Consider the following 22334-nt stretch of genomic DNA (forward strand, 5'->3'; position numbering starts at 1 on the left):
ACTCACACCCATAGTTTTAGGACACCCATGGCTCAGTTTACACAACCCCCGTATCGACTGGAAAAGACGGACCATCTCAGCTTGGAGCACTGAGTGTCACAATTCGTGTCTTGTGTCTGCTTGTTCTGTTGTTTCTGTCCCTGTGTTACAGGAGGAATCGGTGGATTTATCAAACGTGCCCGAGGAGTACCGTGACCTGAGTGAAGTGTTCAGTAAGTCTAGAGCTGCTTCTCTCCCTCCGCATCGTCCCTATGACTGTGCTATAGATTTATTGCCAGGTAAGTCTCCGCCTAAGGGCAAGATTTATTCACTTTCAGTTCCTGAGAGAGAGGTTATGGAGAAATATATTTCTGATTCTCTAGCAACCGGGTTCATCCGCCCTTCCTCTTCTCCAGCGGGGGCGGGGTTCTTTTTTGTGGGGAAGAAGGACGGTTCTCTGCGACCTTGCATTGATTACCGAGGACTGAATAACATCACGGTAAAGAATACTTATCCTTTGCCGTTGATGTCTTCAGCCTTCGAGAGGTTGCAGGGAGCGTCTCTCTTTACTAAATTGGACTTGCGTAATGCTTATCATTTGGTCCGCATCAGGGAGGGGGACGAATGGAAGACTGCTTTTAACACCCCTAGGGGGCATTTTGAATATTTGGTTATGCCTTTTGGGCTTTCCAATAGTCCCGCAGTCTTCCAGGCATTAGTCAATGATGTGTTGCGAGACATGATCGATCAATTCATATATGTTTACCTGGATGACATATTGATTTTTTCTTCGTCTCTCCAGGAACATGTGCAACACGTACGACTAGTGCTTCAAAGGTTGCTAGAGAATGGGCTTTTTGTCAAGGCGGAGAAATGCGTTTTCCATGCACAGTCAGTTCCTTTCCTGGGACACATCGTGTCGTCTGAAGGTATGCTTATGGATCCTGACAAGGTTAAGGCTGTGGTAGAGTGGCCAATCCCAGATTCCCGCAAGGCCCTGCAGCGGTTTCTGGGATTCGCCAACTTCTATCGGCGTTTTATTCGCAATTTCAGCCAACTAGCCGCACCTCTGACTGCCTTGACCTCTCCCAAAACTGCGTTCAGGTGGTCAGACGCAGCTGAGGCTGCGTTTGCCAAACTCAAGAGCCGCTTTGTTTCTGCTCCTATTCTCATAGCCCCTGATGCTTCACGTCAGTTTGTGGTAGAGGTCGATGCGTCGGAGGTGGGGGTAGGTGCAGTGCTTTCACAACGTTCACCTTCAGACGACAGAATGCATCCCTGCGCGTTTTTGTCACATCGATTATCTCCTGCCGAACGTAATTATGACATTGGTAACCGGGAGTTGTTGGCAGTCAAGTTAGCTTTGGAGGAATGGCGTCACTGGTTAGAGGGTTCAGGGGTACCCTTTACAGTCTGGACTGATCACAAGAATTTGGAGTACATTAGAACCGCTAAAAGATTGAACTCCAGGCAGGCTCGGTGGGCACTTTTTTACGGTCGTTTCGATTTTACACTTTCCTATCGTCCGGGTTCCAAAAACGTCAAACCCGATTCTTTGTCGCGTATTTTTGATCGTCCCGAACACGAAGCTACTCCTGAGCGCATTTTTCCTGAGAACCTGATTATCTCTTCGCTCACATGGGAGGTCGAATCGAAGGTCAAGAGGGCCTTAGAAGGGGTAACGCCTCCGATCCGGTGCCCACCTAACCGCTTATTTGTGCCGGAGGAATTACGATCAGACGTCGTCCAGTGGGGTCATAGTTCCAGTCTAGCTTGCCATCCAGGGGTGAGTCGTACCTTATTTCTAGTTAAGCAGCGATTCTGGTGGCCCCTGATGGCTCGTGATGTTCACAATTTTGTTTTGGCTTGCTCTAGTTGTGCCACTGGTAAGTCGTCCAATCGACCCCCAGCTGGGTTACTTCAACCACTGTCGGTGCCTTCGAGACCTTGGTCCCACATCGCTCTAGATTTTATCACCACCCTCCCACCCTCCCAGGGTAACACGGTAGTTTTGACCGTGGTGGACCGATTCTCGAAGGCAGCCCACTTTATTCCCTTGCCCAAATTACCTTCAGCCAAGGAGACAGCGGTGGCAGTCGTTGATCACGTCTTTCGGTTACATGGCCTCCCGACAGACGTGGTCTCTGACAGGGGACCCCAGTTTGTGTCCAGATTTTGGCGAGAGTTTTGTAAATTACTGGGGGCGACGGTCAGTCTGTCCTCTGGGTTTCATCCCCAGAGCAATGGCCAAACTGAGAGAGCCAACCAAGATTTGGAAAGATCATTACGATGTTTGGTCTCCAAGAATCCCTCCTCCTGGAGCCAACAACTTTCCATGGTGGAGTACGCCCACAATACGTTACCAGTGTCATCCACGGGCCTATCTCCGTTTAAGTGTAGTGTAGGGTACCAACCACCTGTTTTTCCTAGTACTGAGTCCGAAGTCGCGGTCTCCTCCGCCCACGCCTTCATCCAGAGGTGTCACCGTACTTGGACGAGGGCCCGAGAGACTCTCCTCCAAGTGCGGGAACGCACCAAGGCCAAAGCCGATCGCCACCGGTCAAGGCCTCCCGTATACGTCGTCGGTTCCAAAGTGTGGCTTTCTACTAAGGACATTCCGCTCCGCTCCGTTTCCAATAAACTGGCACCCAAATTCATTGGCCCGTTTTCTGTCACTAAGATCATTAGTCCAGTGACAGTCCGCCTCAATCTTCCTCCAGTGTACAGGAGGATTCATCCCGTTTTCCATGTGTCCAAAATTAAGCCCGTTTTTTTTGCACGCATTAATCCGCCAGCCCCGGTTCCCCCCCCCCGCCGCGACTCGTAGATGGGGAACCATCCTATTCGGTTCGTCGTATTCTGGATTCCAGGCGGAGGGGACGCGGATTTCAGTACTTGGTGGATTGGGAAGGTTACGGTCCGGAGGAGAGAAGTTGGGTTCCTGCTCGTGACATCCTGGATCACTCCCTTATCGATGATTACAATCGACAGGTAAGGAGTTCTGGGAATGCCGTGAGGCATTCCTAGGAGAGGGGGTACTGTCACGGTTGTGAATTCATTGTTTCCTCTGCGTCTCGTGTCATTGTTGTTTACATGTCTGTGAGTTTGCGGGAGTGGGCGTTGTCCCGCTCACGTGTTTGTTCAGTGCTCCAGCTGTTTGCAATCATCCCATTCCCCACCTCAGCTGTTTCACATCACCGTTCCCTATTTATACTCACTCATCTCTCCATTCCAGTGTCCATCCGTTGTTTGCTGTTCCTGCGTGTTTGTTCGTGTCGTCTTCCGGGTTGTCGTGTCTTCAGTGGTTCCCTGTTGTTTCACCGCACCCGAGCACCGATCACCGAACACCAGCACCCAGCACCGAGCACCTGACCATCGAAGTCCCTGTGTGTCCGAGTCTGAGCGTTTCCCCCTGTGTGGACCGTCCGGAGCTGATTGCTGCACGCGAGATCGCGACTGCACCCTGAGAGGAACTTTCATTCCTGAATTGTCTTATTCTGTGTTTGAGTTCCTAATAAATATTGTTCACCCGCAATTGTTTCCAGTCTTCTGTCATGACACTGGAAGGCAGGCTACATAAATAAACAAGGTATGCAAAGGGGCGAAATGGATCGCTGGGTCCTACCACTTTGGTGACAACTTACTGGGGCCCGAGGGGTATATATGCCTCTTGCAAAAGCTTCAGCAGATACCACTGGGGAACAGGCTTTGTGCCCATAGGTGATATATTTTCCCTTCAGATGTAGTCAAAGAACATCATTGGAACAGAACAATACATACACAGAGAGCAAACTTGAACTAATATATACTTCTTCTTACAATTCATTTTCACACTTTTATCACGTAGTGACCGGTTGTGTTGTAAATACCTAAAGAGTTACATATGCCAAGTAAGCATACATGTAAGTGATTACATGTGGTGTGATAGAACTTCAAGACCCTAGGCATAGTTGTCTATAGTAACATGAAAGCAAATAAGAAGAACCTGTCAGAGTCTAGAACTCTTGATTAGTTTGATTCCATAATAACCCAATGGAAAAACTGCTAAGCAAGTGCATATACTGATTATATGGAGGGCTGGCTACACAAATAAATAAGGTAAGCAAAGGCACGAAATGGATCGCTGGGTCCTACCACCTTGGTGAAAACTTGCTGGGACCCGAGGGGTATATAACCCTCTTGCAAAAGCTTCAGCAGATACCATTGGTGAACTGGCTTTGAGCCCATGGGTGATATATTTTCTCTTCAGATTTAGTCACAGAACATCACTGGAACAGAACAATACATCCACACAGAGCAAACTTGAACTAATATAAACTTCTTACGATGAATTTTCTCACTTTTATCATATAGTGAACAATGGTGTCGTAAATACCTAAAGAGTTACATATGTCAAGTAAGCATACATGTAAGTGACTACATGTGGTGTGATAGAACTGCAAGACCCTAGGCATAGTTGTCTATAGTAACATGAAAGCAAATAAGAAGAACCTGTCAAAGTCTAGAACTCTTGATTAGTTTGATTCCATAATAACCCAATGGAAAAAAATGCTAAGCAAGTGCATATTGATTATCTGGAAGGCAGGATACATGAATAAAGAAGGTATGCAAAGGGGCGAAATGGATCGCTGGGTCCTACCACCTTGGCGAAAACTTGCTGGGACCCGAGGGGTATAAATGCCTCTTGCAAAAGCTTAAGCAGATACCATCGGGGTACAGGCTTTGACCCCATAGGTGGTATATTTTCCCTTCAGATTTAGTCACAGAACATCACTGGAACAGAACAATACATCCACACAGAGCAAACTTGAACTAATATAAACTTCTTCTTGCGATTAATTTTCACACTTTTTGTCATGTAGTGACCAGTGGTGTTGTAAATACCTAAAGAGTTACATATGCCAAGTAAGCATACATGTAAGTGACTACATGTGGTGTGATAGAACTGCAAGACCCTAGGCATAGTTGTCTATAGTAACATGAAAGCAAATAAGAAGAACCTGTCAAAGTCTAGAACTAGAACTCTTGATTAGTTTGATTCCATAATAACCCAATGGAAAAAAATGCTAAGCAAGTGCATATTGATTATCTGGAAGGCAGGATACATGAATAAAGAAGGTATGCAAAGGGGCGACATGGATCGCTGGGTCCTACCACCTTGGTGAAAACTTGCTGGGACCCGAGGGGTATAAATGCCTCTTGCAAAAGCTTAAGCAGATACCATTGGGGAACAGGCTTTGACCCCATAGGTGGTATATTTTCCCTTCAGATTTAGTCACAGAACATCACTGGAACAGAACAATACATCCACACAGAGCAAACTTGAACTAATATAAACTTCTTCTTACGATTAATTTTCACACTTTTTTGTCATGTAGTGACCAGTGGTGTTGTAAATACCTAAAGAGTTACATATGCCAAGTAAGCATACATGTAAGTGACTACATGTGGTGTGATAGAACTTCAAGACCCTAGGCATAGTTGTCTATAGTAACATGAAAGCAAATAAGAAGAACCTGTCAAAGTCTAGAACTCTTGATTAGTTTGATTCCATAATAACCCAATGGAAAAAAAATGCTAAGCAAGTGCATATTGATTATCTGGAGGGCTGGCTACACGAATAAACAAGGTATGCAAAGGGGTGAAATGGATCGCTGGGTCCTTCCACCTTGGTGAAATCTTGCTGGGACCCGAGGGTTATATATGCCTCTTGCAAAAGCTTCAGCAGATACCATTGGGGAACGGGGTTTTGTCCCCATAGGTGATATCTTTTCCTTTCAGACTTAGTCAAAGAAAATTACTGGAACAGAACAATACATACACAGAGAGCAAACTTGAACTAATATAAAATTCTTACGATTAATTTTCTCACTTTTATCATATAGTGAACAATGGTGTTGTAAATACCTAAAGAGTTACATATGCCAAGTAAGCATACATGTAAGTGACTACATGTGGTGTGATAGAACTGCAAGACCCTAGGCATAGTTGTCTATAGTAACATGAAAGCAAACAAGAAGAATCTGTCAAAGTCTAGAACTCTTGATTAGTTTGATTCCATAATAACCCAATGGAATAAATGCTAAGCAAGTGCATATTGATTATCTGGAGGGCTGGCTACACGAATAAACAAGGTCAGCAAAGGCGCGAAATGGATCGCTGGGTCCTACCACCTAGGTGAAAACTTGCTGGGACCCGAGGGGTATATATGCCTCTTGCAAAAGCATCAGCAGATACCATTGGGGAACGGGCTTTGACCCCATACAACCTGGTCTCACAGGATTCCGTGAAATGTCCACGTGCCCTTAACTCAAAATCCGTGAAGCCATCACGGAATCGCCCCAAATTCCGTGATGCGGCCACGGATATTACTCCAATGCAAGTCAATGACACTGATCTTCCGTGGTCCACACACGGATACCCGTTTCAATGACGGAGTACAGATCTCACTCAATCGACGTGCTTTCTCATTTGGAAACGCAACATTTGAAGTATTTGTGAACTTTTCCAACAACAAATGCCATAATGACGTTAACCTGACTGTTATTGAAGCTATTGCATTGTCCTGTCATCATAAAATTTCGGTTTGTTTCAGTTAGCCTAACCAAAGTCCCGTGATGGCACCACGGACCTCAACAACCTGACCTCACTCATGGACGTTGCAATGTTGCTGCATGGCTTGTTTAGGAACTTATAAGCTTTAGGTCGACTGTGTTGCAATGGCATGTAGGCTAATTAACTTGACATTTTGTCTCGTCCTGTCATCATAAAATCCAGTTTGATGGCGTTTTACACCTATTGCTCGCTTGGCTATAGTCAGATCTAAAATCTGTGATAGGAGCACGGAGTGAGTCTGTGGTGAGACCACGGATAACTCAACGCGCAAGTCAATGACACTCATCTTCCGTGGTCCACACACGGATACCCGTTTCAATGACAGAGAACAGATCTCACTCAATGGACGTGCTTTCTCATTTGGAAACACAACATTTTAAGTATTTATTTATTTTCCAACACCAAATACTACAAAGACTTTAACCTCTCTGTTATTGTAGCTATTGCATTGTCCAGCCATCATAAAAATTCAGTCTGATTCTGTTAGCCAAACTGAAGTCCCGTGATGGCACCACGGACCTCAACAACCTGACCTCACTCACTGGATGGTGTGATGTTGCTCACTTGTTTAGACACTTGAAAGCTTTATTGCAATTTTGTCTTGTCCTGTCATCATAAAATCCAGTTTGATGGCGTTTTACACTATTGCTCGCTTGGCTATATAGTCGGATCTAAAATCTGTGATAGGAGCACGGATTGAGTCTGTGGTGAGACCACGGATAACTCCAACGTTCGTGACTGTAAACATTTTTAAGCCAGTACAACAAAAAAAATCTTAGTACTAATTTCCTTCAGCTTTTTTTTTGTTTACTCAACTTTTGTAAATAGCAGTTAGACTGACTGAAATTAAGTTGTAGGTCTTACATTTTTTTTTTATTGGGTTAACTTAAGATTGTTAGTTTTCTGGAGAGGTGCAACTATTTTTTAACAAACCTTTTTAAGTTGAGCCAATTCAAAAAGATTTGTCTCAATGTCTGAAGTTGAGTGAACAAAAAAATCCTAAAGGAAATTGGTACTAAGTAATAATATGTTAAGACTGGAAACTACAATAACTTTGCCCAAGTCAAAAACTGAAAACAGTGAGTCAATGTTAACAAAACATTTATTCAGAAGCATGTTGAAGGCAAATAAAAATGTAATTTCAATTAGCTGTCATCATGACAAGAATTTTCTTTTTTTATTCAAAAGGAATATATTACCCCAAAACCATAATTATTTACTTTTTTCTGTCTCAAACTCATAGGACTTATTTTCTTCTGTGCAAGACACAAAGACATGCAGCTGTAATTTGTATTTTCTGAAGTAATACAGTTTTGGGAGAAACAATAAACTAACAATTATTTTTAAATCTTGATATCCGATTGTATTCAGAAGACATGGATTAAATCATATGTGTTACATTTATATAAAACATGGTTTACATTTATATCTTTATGTTCTAGAGAAGAAATGAAGCCATAAAAAGACTATGCACTAAATAAGAGTACAAACTGGAACAAATAAATGCTCAATCTTACAATTATCCATATGGATTGCAGCTACTTGAACAAATTTTTTTTGAAGGACCGGACTCTTGCTGAGCACTTTAAGTCAAGACCAATAAACAATTTTTAATTTAGTCAAAAGTGTATTTTATGTATTTTAATTGTTTAGGACAGTTCACATTGAGGGCATAAATCAAGCCAAAGATGAGAGTAACAGCTGTGGCAAAGTTCTTGCACATTATCTAGCCCAATCTGCTCTTATAGTACTACAGAGAGGCACCTTATAATAGGGTTGGAGTGGAACAGTTGCAACATCATCTTCAATGATAGTTAAGATCCTCATCTTCTCCCCTTGTGAATGTCATCTGGCTCTGTGTCCTGCAGTAGAAAATAAATTGACATAACTTTTTTTTATTTTGAATTACGTTACACCACAGAGTGACCCTAAACATGTGCTCATGTACCTTCACTTGAAAAGTAAAGGTGGTCATGTTTTTAAGCTTGTTCAAATTCAGCCATAGAACTAAAACTGATAAACAGAATACATCTCCCAATTTCCTGCACCTGTGCTGTTAGATGCCATATCAGTATTAAAGGGATAGTTTACCCAAAAATGAAAATTAGCCCATGATTTACTCACCCTCAAGTCTGCCACTAAATCACTGCCCTTATAAAGCTTGGAAGAGCCAGGAATCGTTTTAATATAACTCCAAATGTATTTGTCTGAAAGAAGAATGCCATATACACCTAATGACTTCAGGGTGAGTAAATCATGGGCTAATTTTCATTTTTGGGTGAACTATTCCTTTAATATAGTTACACGTGGCACAACATCATGGGGATCTGGTGAACAGGTGAAATTATATCAAGTGTGAGTGTATATGCTGGTGACACACATCTTCTTACCAGGCAAGTCTTCAGGATGTTTCCTGACTTTTCCCTCATAAACAAAGGTAGAGCTCTGAGAGTTGTAGCCTTTCTTTGAGCAAGCACATTGCAGTTTCTGTGTCTGAAAGACAGAAAACAAATATGGAACAAGCTATGCATGTTATATCCAAAGAGAAGCATGGGAATTACCTTGAAAAGGAGATGGCAAAATTCAGCCTTTAACCAGAGAGATATGACCACATGCAAAATAATTACCTGATGATTAAGTTGGTCTAGGAGGATCTTCATCTCATCGGATACGCTCCACCACTTGTTTTGTACAATTAGATGTGTATTCATCTAACTAAGAGAAAAGGGTGCTCTTCTGATTAGTTGTGTAAACCTTTAATACTCAGCACAGACCCTGAAAAAAAAAAAAACATTGTTAAAACAGTAAGAATTAAGTGTAGGCCTACACGTTAATTCAGTTCTACTAACTAAAAATGATAAACTCACCTGATCTTTCAAAAACAAAGGCCACTGTTTTAGCACATCAGAGGTTCTTGTTGCTGTACTGATGTTCTTTAGTCTAAAAGGGACAAATACAACATAACAAAGATTCATATTAAACAAAAAAAAAAAAACAGTTACAGTAGGTTAATTTACATATAGTAAAAATACTACAGAAATGGAATAATCAAATGTGAAAAAAAATTAATTCATTTTTTCCTTAAAAATACAAAAGTTATTAAAGAGCAGTGAGCGATTTTGTCTTTCATTGATTAACAGGAAGGACACTGACAGCGGCAGATAACATATTTTCACTTTAAACATTATTTAATATACAAAGCAAACATGCGTATTTTTAACATAATATTTGTTTTGCATATATAGGCCTATATTTTTCCCCTCTAAATTGTATTATATTGCACCACTGTAGAATGCCTGAGCCTCAACCTAAGCATGTACAAATTGTCACTGACATTTGTATATAGGCCTATATAACAAATAAACTTGAAATTGAATTTAAATCGAATAGACTACTGTCACTTTAAGAGCTATTGCACAGATTTAATACTGAAACATCTGGATTTTACAACATTGTTTGTTCACTTAAGACATAGCCGACTGTATTTACATGAATAGCCTACTAACGTTACACACACAGTGTTTTTTTTTAAATAATTGTGTGTATTTCACTATTAATCAGCAATAAGCCGTGAAAGATAAATGAATTCGCACTCACATTCTGTCTGAGATAAACAGCTCTCTTCTGTCTCAATCAGCGCAAGCACCAGATTTGAGTCTTTTTTTTAACGACTTACTGTGCTTAACATTTTAAACTTCGTGCACGTTCTTGTCTTTTCACATTCAAGCATGTTTCCTCGCTTTAACGTTAGCCTAGGTGTCAATAGTTAAGTAAGTTAGCCATGTGCTACGCGGATAATCTCTAACAATAGACACTTATCGTCTCCACAGAAAATATCTTTTAACATAATACTATATTTTACCAACATATGTCTGAAATCAATGTAGCTTATTTTCATTCATAAAGCAAAATAAAACTTACCTCAGAGATGAATCCAGTCCCTTCGATAGCGTGGTTGAAGGAGGAAACCCCGTGTAACGTACATAGAGACAGACTGCGCATGCGCGATGGTGGGAAGTTAAACGTTCCAGCGCAGAAATCAAAACATTAAGTTTTCTCAACTTATTTTTTTGTGTTCATTGGACAAATAGTAGTAAACATGCAGTTAAATAGTTTTTATAAGTTAACTCAACATTGCGCTCAAACATTTGCCCACTCAACTTATAATCTTAAGGTGAGTAAACAATTTGCAAGTTGGATTTTTTACAGTGATATGGTCACGTAATTTAATCTATTGATTCGTGCAACGGACACGTTTATTTCGTAATTTTTCGTCTTCTGTGATTACAGCTCGATTATTTCTGCCTGTCGGCTGCAGCAGAGAAGCTGTTTAATCAACATTTATTCACGAGATCTTATCGTGGTTTATGTATTTTTTTTAATGTTATTATTTCGGTCTTATTGCCAGGGAAGCTGGATTGTTTTGCTGTTTATTGATATTTTTAAAATTATATTTTATTAGTAGGAAATCGCGCTGAAGAAGTCTCGTTCCGAACACATCGCGATATTTGGCATCAGTTCACGTGTGTCAGCTGTTGGTAAGTAGCCTAGTAAATAAATACATAAATACACTGTCCTAATAATGTGTGATATAATGTCTTTTCTGTTTGTCGATATTAATCTGCCAAATATATCTGCCATTTCCACGGGGACTTTGCGTTTCATTGCTTTCTAATTCAAAATATATGATTAAACACTGCCTGTCACGTGACGTGCTACAGGCTTAGATATTCAGATTAAAAATAGTACAATTAGTTCCAAAGTTGTATTTGTAGTAGAAGCACAGTAAAAACAACACTTACCATGCTTTTACCACAGTAACATTAGTTTTACTGTGATAGGGTGTGGTAAAAGGACAGTAACCACAAAACTTACCATGCTTTTACCACACTATTGGTAGTTTTAATGTGATATTTATTGTAAATGCACAGTAACCACAACACTTACCATGCTTTTACCACAGTAACCCTAGTTCTCTTACGAGAGGTTCTCTCGTATTGCGTAAGTAGCTTACGCATCGGGAAAGTCTTCTTTCTTCGAGATCTGAAGCCAAAAAATTATCCTTAATTTTGTATTCAGGGTGGTGATGGCGCAGTGGATAAGACACATGCCTTTGGTGTGAGAGACCCGGGTTCGAATCCACTGTGAGACACCAATGTGTCCCTGAGCAAGACACTTAACCCCTAGTTGCTCCAGAGGCGTGCGACCTCTGACATGTATAGCAATTGTAAGTCGCTTTGGATAAAAGCGTCAGCTAAAATGAATAAATGTAAATGTGAATAAATGTATTCATTGTCAACGCAGTGCAGCAGCCGACAGACCTAGGCAGGCTGTATAAGCGTGCTCATTGGCTGCTCGGCTGCAACTGCTTAAGCCTATCGATGAACGCGGCAACCAATGAGCCTCCGCGCCCTTCTAACCGTCAGAATGGGCGTGGCCAGCGTGTATATATTCAGCGATCACAGGCTAAAATTCTGATTTTCTTGTCTTCAGCGAAGCTCTTCGCATCGCTGGATCTGGAGAAGCCGCCGCCGTTGAAACCAGCGACCAGCAAGCCTAGGACAGCGCCTGAAGAAGCCGGCCGCCTTCGCCGCCTTCAGCCTTCCGTGCCTGCTACGCTATCCGGCGTCATATCCTTTTTCACTGCTGTGTGTTCGCCTACTGCAACACACCCTCTTCTCTAAAAGAGCACGGGGCGTTTTTCTAAAAATGCCTCGTTTTTCTTGCGGCTCGTGCCACGCCACGCTCAGCGACGGAGACCGCCATCTCATCTGCGCTCTCTGCCTGGGCCGCGATCACGCCGCCACCGCACTCTCCACGGGCGGCTGCCCAGAGTGCGAGGAACTTTCAATGTCGACCCTGCGGGCTCGGCTTGAAGTTTTCGATCAGCATGTCTCCCCGCCCGTCCCTGCTGGGCCGCGCAAGAAGAAGCGCCGCTCACAGCGACCGCCGGAGACCAACCAGGCGCACAGAAGCTCGCCGGAGTCTCTCCCTCGAGCTTCTCCCTCGCCTTCCCCGCCCCCCCTCTCGGCCGCGCAGCCGCCGGCTCTCGCCCGCGCCTCCGCCGCTTCAGGGGATGAGGCGGATGACTTTGGTGAACGCGCCGCGGACAGCTGTTCTCTCCTGGCCTCTGACAGTGAGGAATGGTCCACTGCCTCCTCGTCAGTCCAGGATTCAGGCCGATCTCGAGCGGGCGAGGACGCGGAGCTTTTACGCCTCCTCACGCGAGCTGTCGAACAGCTGGGCCTTGACTGGTCTTCCCCGGAAGAGCCAGCCCCGAACAGACTCGACGGCTGCTTCCTTCACCACCGCCGCCGACAGCCGGCGTCCAGAAAAGCACCCTTCCTGCCGGAGCTTCACAGCGAGCTCTCGAAGTCGTGGAATGCTCCATTCTCCGCGAGAGTGTCTTCACATGCCTCATCGACGCTCTCACAGGTTGACGGCGCCGCTGAGAAGGGGTATAATTCCATCCCCCCTGTGGAGGAGGCGGTCGCAGCGCACCTTTGCCCAGCCTCTCGTTGGCGCTCAAAGGCTGCCCTCCCGTCCAAAGCATGCAGGACCACTTCAGCCCTCGTCGGCTGCGCTTTCGCCGCCGCGGGGCAGGCCGCATCAGCACTCCACTCTATGGCAGTACTGCAGATTCTCCAGGCTAACCTCCTCCGTGATCTGGACGAGAAGCGCTCGGAGCCTGCTTCCCTTACGGATTTGAGGAGCGCGACGGACCTTTCCCTTCGCGCCACGAAATCCGCTGCCCAGGCCATTGGAAGGTGCATGGCCTCTCTGTCAGTTACAGAGAGGCATCTCTGGCTCACGCTCGCGGACATGAGGGAGTCTGAGCGCGCGGTGTTTCTCAACGCCCCCCTCTCCCCCACCGGCCTGTTCGGCCCAGCGGTTAGCGGGATCGTCGACCGCTTTTCGGAGGTGAAAAAGACTTCTGAGGCAATGAATTTGTTTCTGCCTCGACGCTCCAGACCCGCTGCACGCCGTCCTTCGGACCAGCCTGCACAAAGCTCTGCCCAGCGTCCAGCTCGACCTCCGTCCTCGCAGCGACGACAGGGCGGCCGCCCTCGCTCTCGCTCGACCAGCCGCGCTAGACCGCCGCCTCCCCGGGGACCCCGGCAGAGGATCGCGGTGAAGCCTGAGCCTCCAAAATCCTCCTAGCCCAAGGAGAGAAGCGACGATTAGGTCCCGCCGCGGCCGGACCGTCGTCAAAGCTTCAAGCTCTGTCAGTCCCCGTTGCCACGGTTACTGCAGACACTCATTTTGCAGCCAACGAGCCGGTGAACTCACCCTCTCGCCTGCACACAACCGCCGTTTTCACGGCGACCCAGAGAAATCTCAAAGAGAGTATTATGCCTGGTCGCGCGCCTCGCGCTGTAAGTGTTTCAAATGCAGTAAATGTGCCCACTTATCTGTGTTCACCTCTGCACACAAGCACTGTAAACCCCGTGTCTCTCACAGAGCCCACTCGCATAAAGCTGGCACAAGCCGCTCGAGTGTCAAAAGTAGGTCATGTGTCCACCCCGCTGTGCCCACACCTACCCACTGCCCGCTCTGTTACACAACCCCTCTGTACCGGTCAGGTTATAAACACGGATGCTGTGCCCGCTTCTACGCGCTCACACATCCGCTCTCGTACTTCGCCCCCGACGCCGCCTTCGAGCGTCATGCTTCACACTGTATGTTCCCCGTCAAAGACCACCGGGACGCTGTGTGTAAAACGGCCGGTCACCGCTGTGAGCGACCCGCCGTATCTAAGCACCAAGAGCGCGCGCATCACGCCCGCCCCTCCGTTTCGAGCTCTCGAGCCCGCGATCAGCGGCGATCAGAGCCCGGAGGCTATTCTGCCCCTGGCCGCACACGCGAAAGCGTGGGAAGCTATTCCAGGCGCGTCAGAATGGGTGCTGAGCACAGTAAAACAAGGCTATACTCTGCAGTTCGCTCGCCGCCCTCCGCGCTTTCAAGCGCGCGTCGAGACCAGAGTGAATGGGGAAGTAGCACATCTACTTCGAGCAGAAATAGCCACACTTCTGTGCAAAAGGGCAATAGAACCGGTTTCCCCTTCCATGAGCGAGTCGGGCTTTTACAGCCGTTATTTCCTCGTTCCCAAGAAGGACGGAGCTCTCAGACCAATTCTAGATCTGAGACGTTTGAACAAGGCTCTTATGAAAAGACCGTTCAAAATGCTCACAACCAGACAAATCCTCGCGCAAATTCGCCCGAGGGACTGGTTTATATCTCTCGATCTGAAAGACGCATACTTCCAGATCCAGATAATACCCCGTCACAGGCCATTCTTGAGATTCGCCTTCGACGGTCAGGTATATCAGTACACCGTCCTGCCGTTCGGCCTGTCTTTGGCACCTCGCACATTCACGAAGTGCATGGACACGGCTCTCGCTCCCCTGAGGGGTCGGGGAATGCGAATTCTGAACTACTTGGACGACTGGCTGATCCTAGCACAGTCAGAGGCCGAACTCATCGCCCACAGAACAGTGCTTTTAAGCCATCTGGACAGCCTGGGGCTTACGGTCAACTGGACCAAGAGCTCGCTCGTGCCCAGTCAATCAACCTCTTTTCTGGGTTTGGATCTGGACACTGTAGCGATGACGGCCCGCCTGTCGACACAGCGCGCGCGCTGCATTCGACGCCTGGCCGCGTCCCTCCGGCCGGGCAGCACCGTACCTCTCAAAACATTTCAGAGGCTACTGGGTTGCATGGCCTCAGCCGCAGCAGTGCTTCGGCTGGGTCTTTTACGAATGCGCCCGCTACAACGCTGGCTGAATGCCCGAGTGCTTCACAGAGCATGGGCTTCCGGCGGTATTCGCATCAGAGTGACTCAGAGCTGCGTTTCAGCTCTGAAGCCCTGGTTAGCGGCCGACTGGTACCAGCGGGGAGTGACAATGGGAGCTATCTCACACTGCAAAGTTATCTCGACGGACGCTTCCACCTCAGGCTGGGGCGCTCTGTTCGAGGGCAAACCGGCTTTTGGCCTATGGTCAGACCGGGAGAGATGCCTCCACATAAACTGTTTGGAGATGATAGCGGTCGAGAACGCGCTCAGGCGCTTCCTCCCATTCATACGGGATCACCATGTGCTAGTCCGCTCGGACAACATGTCCGTGGTATCCTATGTGAACCGACAGGGCGGTGTCAGATCCAGGAACCTGTGCAGGCTGACAGAACGCCTCCTCGTGTGGGCTTACCGCTCGCTGCGCTCGCTGAGAGCCGCGCACGTGCCGGGCCACCTGAATGTCGGTCCAGACAGACTGTCCAGGGACAACATTCCCCCGGGAGAATGGTCTCTGCACCCCCAGACAGTCCAGTTTCTCTGGCGCCTATTCGGCAGAGCGGAAATCGACCTCTTTGCGTCGAAAGACAATGCTCAATGCCCGAAGTTTTACTCGAAGAGCGAGGACGCGCTGTCCCAGACATGGCCCAGCCTCCCGCTGTATGCTTTTCCTCCAATCTCCCTGTTGCCACAGGTCATCTCGAGGATCAGAGAAACGCACCACTCAGTGCTGCTTATAGCCCCGCGATGGGAAAACCAAACTTGGTACCCAGAGCTAGTGAGGCTGTCGCACTCACCCCCATGGCCGATCCCGGTGAGAAAGGATCTCCTCTCCCAAGCCGCTGGATCGATCTGGCATCCCCATCCAGAGTGCTGGTCGCTGCATGCATGGGTGATCAACGGATACCCGTTGACCTGTCAGAAGGGGTCGTGAACACGATCACGCAGTCCAGAGCCCCCTCCACGAGACGGCTCTACGCGTCTAAATGGTCGGTGTTTTCTAAATGGTGCGCTACTCAAAACCTGGATCCGCGCGCATGCGGGGTTCCGCGGGTGCTCTCCTTCTTGCAAGAGCTGTTGGAAAAGGGCAGATCCCCTTCCACGCTCAAAGTATATGTGGCCGCTATTACAGCGTTCGCTGAGACGACGCTCGGCCGGGCAATGGGAAGGAATGAGCTCATTATCCGCTTCCTCAGAGGAGCTAAACGGATGAACCCCCCGCGGCCCCCCTCGGTTCCCTCGTGGGATCTGTCCTTGGTCCTGGCGGCCCTAAAGGCTTTTCCCTTTGAACCGCTTGAATCCGCGGATCTAAGGTATCTGTCGCTTAAAACCGTTTTTCTGATAGCTTTGTCTTCAGTCAAACGAGTGGGTGATTTGCACGCGCTATCTGTTAGCCCTGCATGTCTCGAGTTCGGGCCGAATGACTCGAAAGTCATTCTCAGACCGAGGCACGGTTACATCCCCAAAGCGATTGGAACCCCGTTTAGGGCACAAGTTATTTCCCTCTCGGCTCTGCCAGCATCCGATGGTGGGGACAGTGATAACCTCCTATGCCCTGTCCGGGCGCTGAGAGTTTACATCACGCGCTCCGCCGCTTTCAGGCGTTCAGAGCAGCTCTTTGTTTCCTTCGGCGGACGCACCAAGGGTCTTGCCGCCTCGAAGCAGAGCTTGTCCAGGTGGATAGTGGACGCGATAGCAGCAGCTTATGCCTCCAAACACCTGCAGTGCCCTCTGGGCATCAGAGCCCATTCCACTAGAGGCATGGCCTCGTCGTGGGCCTGGTCCAGCGGAATTTCTATCCACGACATTTGTATGGCGGCGGGCTGGGCCTCCCCGTCTACATTCGTGAGGTTTTATAACCTGGAAGTTCCTGCCCTACAGGCAAAAATATTGTCAGTATAAGTGACATGTATGCTCTGCCCAGCTCCCGTGTGCAGACTACGTTCATATGCTGGCGCTATTCTGGTAACTACTCAGGGTGAAGTGTTTGACTCAGACCGGCTGATCCGTTCTGTTTCCTATTTCCCGTTACGCGCTGTTATCGGTGCTGGCCCGCGCTGCTGGCCGCCCGCATTATTCTCTGCCGCGTGGGAATTTTTCTCTTCATGTGAGACCGACTATGTCGTTTTCTCCTACCCTTATGAGTGCTTATGTACTGTTTGGGCTCGCTCCGCCGGCCCTACTGTTGTACTGCTATGTTTATAGACCGGCCGCGCCGCTCTATTTCATATGCTGCATGAAGTGCATGTACTACGCTGGCCCGTCTCTCGACCGGCCACATTTTCCAGCAGAGTGTTTTCCCCGGTTCCCCTGGGATTCATGGGCTGGATGCTCGGCGCACACGGCGTTGACAAAGGGTTCCCGATGCGTAAGCTACTTACGCAATACGAGAGAACCTCTCGTAAGAGAACGTACTCGGTTACTAACGTAACCTCGGTTCTCTCTAGAAGAGGGAACGAGTATTGCGTAACCTGCCGTGTCGCGCCACGAGCTTTTGCGCTTCAGACTGCGAAAACCAGAATTTTAGCCTGTGAGCGCTGAATATATACACGCTGGCCACGCCCATTCTGACGGTTAGAAGGGCGCGGAGGGCGCGAAGCGCCCTCATTGGTTGCCGCGTTCATAGCGCTCACCGATAGGCTTAAGCAGTTGCAGCCGAGCAGCCAATGAGCACGCTTATACAGCCTGCCTAGGTCTGTCGGCTGCTGCACTGCGTTGACAATGAATACAAAATTAAGGATAATTTTTTGGCTTCAGATCTCGAAGAAAGAAGACTTTCCCGATGCGTAAGCTACTTACGCAATACTCGTTCCCTCTTCTAGAGAGAACCGAGGTTACGTTAGTAACCGAGTACGTTTTACTGTGATAGAGTGTGGTAAAAGGACAGTAACCACAAAACTTACCATGCTTTTACCTCTGTATTGATAGTTTTAAAGTGATATTTGATGTAAATGCATATTAACCACAACACTTGCCATGCTTTTAACGCTTTATAATGTAACATCCAATATTTGTAAGTTAAATCAGTACTTTTTCCTTTAAATAATCCTATATATTATACATAATTATATTTTCTTTTCTCTTTTTCCAGCTGAAAAGACCAATAGGGCCTTTCGGACTCAGTCAGCCCATTATTGTTTGAGGAGAAGTAAACGGAGGAGACGGAAAGCTGCAAAGGCAAATATTCACAATGGTATGTATGTGTTGGGTTTTAACCCTAAATCAAACATTTGATCAAGCGTTTGTTGTTTCTTAAAACTTTTCTCACAAAACCCATATCCCAATCAGTACAAACATAGTCTGAAAGTCTTAATAATTCACAAGATTTAACAAGTACGATACTCGTACATATCTGTATACTCGTACACAATCCTGCAGCTTTTACTCCTAGTGCTGTCATTGGCTACTGCCTCAATTCCTGTACATATTTATCGCGATATTTGTAAATCAGTTGCGCCACTTCTTGGAAAGTTGTCGGATGTCACACACACTGTCAGAAAGTTTATATTAATTGCAAATTGGACCCTGTCTGTTAATGTTCCAGTGATACATGATGTCTCTCCACACCTCATCATAACCTACCTCTGTTTGCAAGAGTGGAAAAGCTTATCTGACTTGTCACATGACATCAGATACTCGATTATTTTGTCATAATCAGAATGTTACACTGCTGATAACTGTCCCGTTTGCATGTAAATCATTTTCGTATGATTATTGCTTGCTATTAAAGACATACTTTTATTCATAGAAATGCCCACATATCAGTGAACTTATAACATAAAAATGCTTTTAACATTTAATTATGCAACACTCTTTACAGAAAACATATCCCACAGTTATGGATAAACTCACAACGTCATCATCAACTGCTGTGCTGGGCACATTGGGCAACAAGTGTCCTCCAACGTATTCAATCCGTGGCCAAGTTCTCCACATCTTCCCATGGGACACTGACATTCTTCAGGTCTTCATGAAACATCTGTCTCTGTGTCTTCCTTGGTCTTCCCTGTCTCCTGCATCCTCCTGGTGGTGTCCACTTCATCACTGTGTTTGGGTGGTGTTGTTTGGGCATGCGTAGGATGTGTCCTGCGAGGTGCACCCTTTGCTCTGTCTCAGTTTTTGAAAGTCTTCATGTGGAGTCCCACTCCTCCTCAGGATCTCTTTGATATATGCAGAACCAATACTGAATATAGTGATTTATCTTTTTCCATATTGTTAAAGCATTTTGTTTTCTCTTTTCAGCTTCATAAACTGTACTTGATTTCTGCCTAATGCCTTTATAAAAAAGGGTCAGTGCTCATCAGGTGTTTTGCTAAAGGACATATTTATTGCATAGTTACAATAAAAGTGACCAATAATCACAAGGATATAGAATGAAAGTTGAGAATGTAAAATGTTGTGCTTATGTTTTTGCCTATTTGTTCTTTAGCGACGAAACAAATGTATTTTTTTTCACATAACAAAGTTGAATCTCATCTTTTGGTTTGTAAATATATAACTTCAAGATAGCAATTTTTTGAACGTTAATGTATGTGTCACTATAATAGATTGCCCCTGTATCTGGATATTTTAAATTAACTGATTTTTATACTGTTGTGCAGTAGTTTTGGCGCTACATTTGTCTTTAAACAGTTTGACATTAAATATTGGAATAAGCTTTCAAAATTGTGTCCATTCATTGTGCTTTTGTAACATTTATTTGAATATAATTTATATATCTTTGACTATACATACACTGTAAATGTTAGAAGCACTTTAGTAGGCCTACATGCAATTATCTTTAATTAAAATACTGCAAAACTACTCCTGCTGTAGGCCTTTGCTTAGAAAAAAGTTTATCCTTCAAATGTATTTATGCCTCAGTCTAATCAAATAAGCAAATTTGTGTCATTGATCATGTGAACTCGTTTTTGGACGGTAACCACACAAAGAGTCTTTTGTTTTTAAATATGAGTTATAATTTAATTAGAAATAATACATGTTTAACAGCCTTAATTAAATAGTTAAGGTATCTATCCCTGCAGCCGGAACCAGAAGAGATCTGTCATCATTTGCCATAAATGGGCATGTAAGTGTGACGCATTTATTCAGCTGGGTTTGTATTGGCTGTGACTTTATCGCAGAACTCGCTGTGATTGGACAATCGTTTAACCCATATAAACTGGCGCTTCATGTTACAAAGTATGGTTTGGTGTTATTATTACATTAGTTATACATTAAGCTAACTATAAAGTGTCTCTATAATGTGAGAAATTACTCCTTTACCGAGATCCTAACCCTAACCCTAAGCATGTCTGCACATTTCAATGAACTACAGAACCATGCTTCCTGTTCCACTGATAGAATGACAGAGATATGTGGGTAATGTAGTATAAAACGTTTAGTAATAAAACAATAAATGTTAAATAAATTATATATTTAATGGACAACTGGATATCTTCATTGCGCAAACCTTTATGACATATATGAAGGACAGGCTAAAATTTGATATTTTACTGTGAGCACTTTAAAAATAACCTTTATGCCAGCTTTCCATATATATATGAAAACTGTGGCCAACATTATTTATTATACATAGCATAAGCAGTCGTCCTGCCGATTTTCTCTTTGATACACTAACCGGACTTCAAGTTACAGCCATTTGAAATGTGCATTTGTTTGCTCTTCTGGGGGCCATTGCTGGACCATACAATCTACACAGATCTACACACACTACTATTACACAAGGGTAATGCACCATTCAGTAAAACAACAAAAAAACAGTGCCAACATTTCCTTTTCACCCCCCCTCTGATTGCTGCTTATATGCCTGACATCAGTGATATATGCTTTCATTCAAAAAGCAGTTGTAGATGTGCTAGAATGATCAACATGGATCATCTTCAATTAAGCGTTAAGTATTTATAGCAAGATAGCCCACTGTAGCCTCTTGTTATTCACATAGCTTCCTTTTATTTCACTGCAAACTGGCATACATGCAAGTATGTGCAACTTTTGTTGCATTGTTGTCTCAAATATCATTAACCAGATCTACATTTTTTATGTCCCAAGTAAAGAATCATGGTCATTAATTATATGTAGTAATTTATAAGTTATTAATTATATGTAGGCCTAGTTATTTTTTAATTAATTAAACTAAAGAAATAAGAAATTAAAATTTCTCAAATAAAAATGTCTATTTACTGTACCAAACACCACTTTCAATACACAATAGTCACCATACTTTATTAAACAACACTTTATTGGAGGACACAGAATAAAGTTAATAAAGTAGCATAAAGACAAATGAGATTCAAGATAAATAAAAATGTGTCTTCAAAAATACATTAACATCATAATAGCCCTTACGAAAAAGAAGTTTATTCAAGTGTTCTATTAGTATACTTCTTTTAAACTAAAAATAAGAAAGTATACTTTCAGTCTACTTTTTATATACTTCTCAGAAATATACTTTATGTACTTCTCAGAAATATACTTCAAATTGCACTTAAGTGTACTTGACTTATACTGAGAGAAAAGTCCAAGTATATTTAGCCTATACTTGTTGATCAATATATACTTAAAAGTATAATTAAGTATTCTAAGTATTTTTGGCTTGTACTTGTGTTTACTATTTTAATTGAGTAGCTTATTAAATACTTTTTTAAAAACATAATATTACACAGAGTCTTATAAACTAACATGTTCAGCTTTATATAACAAAGTTTCGGGTGGAATATAGCTTATAGAGTAAATAAAATAAGCATGGAAAATAAGTTTATTCAAGTGTTAGTATACTTCTTTTAAACTAAAAAGAAGAAAGCATACTTTCAGCCTACATTTTATATACTTCTCAAAAATATACTTAAATACACTTAAGTGTACTTAACTTATACTGAGAGAAAAGTTCAAGTATATTTGGCCTCTACTTGTACTCAATCTTTTGATTGAGATATACTTAAAATTTTAA

The 22334-nt window shown here is 44.5% G+C and overlaps 1 protein-coding gene across 3 annotated transcripts; it reads right to left on the bottom strand.

Moving 5' to 3' along the window:
* Positions 1 to 7679: 7679 nt before the first annotated feature.
* LOC308700772 (uncharacterized protein) lies at positions 7680 to 10805 on the bottom strand. 3 transcript variants are annotated; one of them, XM_081382541.1, is made up of 6 exons: positions 10516 to 10533; positions 9462 to 9534; positions 9222 to 9309; positions 8985 to 9087; positions 8719 to 8801; positions 7680 to 8456 (listed from the first exon to the last, which is right to left on the bottom strand). In XM_081382541.1, exons 3-6 carry the CDS (start codon positions 9303 to 9305, stop codon positions 8418 to 8420), a joined length of 309 nt encoding a protein of 102 aa, XP_081238667.1. In that variant the 5' UTR covers positions 9306 to 9309; positions 9462 to 9534; positions 10516 to 10533; the 3' UTR covers positions 7680 to 8417. The 3 variants fall into 3 exon arrangements, 2 of the variants coding, with proteins under 2 accessions (XP_081238667.1, XP_081238668.1); XR_014031350.1 differs by lacking the exon at positions 8719 to 8801 and having other exon boundaries at positions 9222 to 9369; positions 10516 to 10805; XM_081382542.1 differs by lacking the exon at positions 10516 to 10533 and having other exon boundaries at positions 9222 to 9369; positions 9462 to 9800.
* Between the last annotated feature and the right edge of the window lie 11529 nt (positions 10806 to 22334).

Source organism: Scardinius erythrophthalmus (assembly GCF_964197995.2).
Source record: "Scardinius erythrophthalmus genome assembly, chromosome: 13".
NCBI lineage: Eukaryota > Metazoa > Chordata > Actinopteri > Cypriniformes > Leuciscidae > Scardinius > Scardinius erythrophthalmus.

Excerpts from the sequence above, each read along its gene's own strand:
- LOC308700772 (XM_081382541.1), bottom strand. The coding sequence starts at position 9,305 with ATGAATACACATCTAATTGTACAAAACAAGTGGTGGAGCGTATCCGAT. Across the intron at positions 9,088-9,221 it reads TAGACCAACTTAATCATCAG|ACACAGAAACTGCAATGTGC; the intron begins GTAATTATTTTG and ends TCTGTCTTTCAG. Across the intron at positions 8,802-8,984 it reads ACATCCTGAAGACTTGCCTG|ACAAATACATTTGGAGTTAT; the intron begins GTAAGAAGATGT and ends TTCTTCTTTCAG.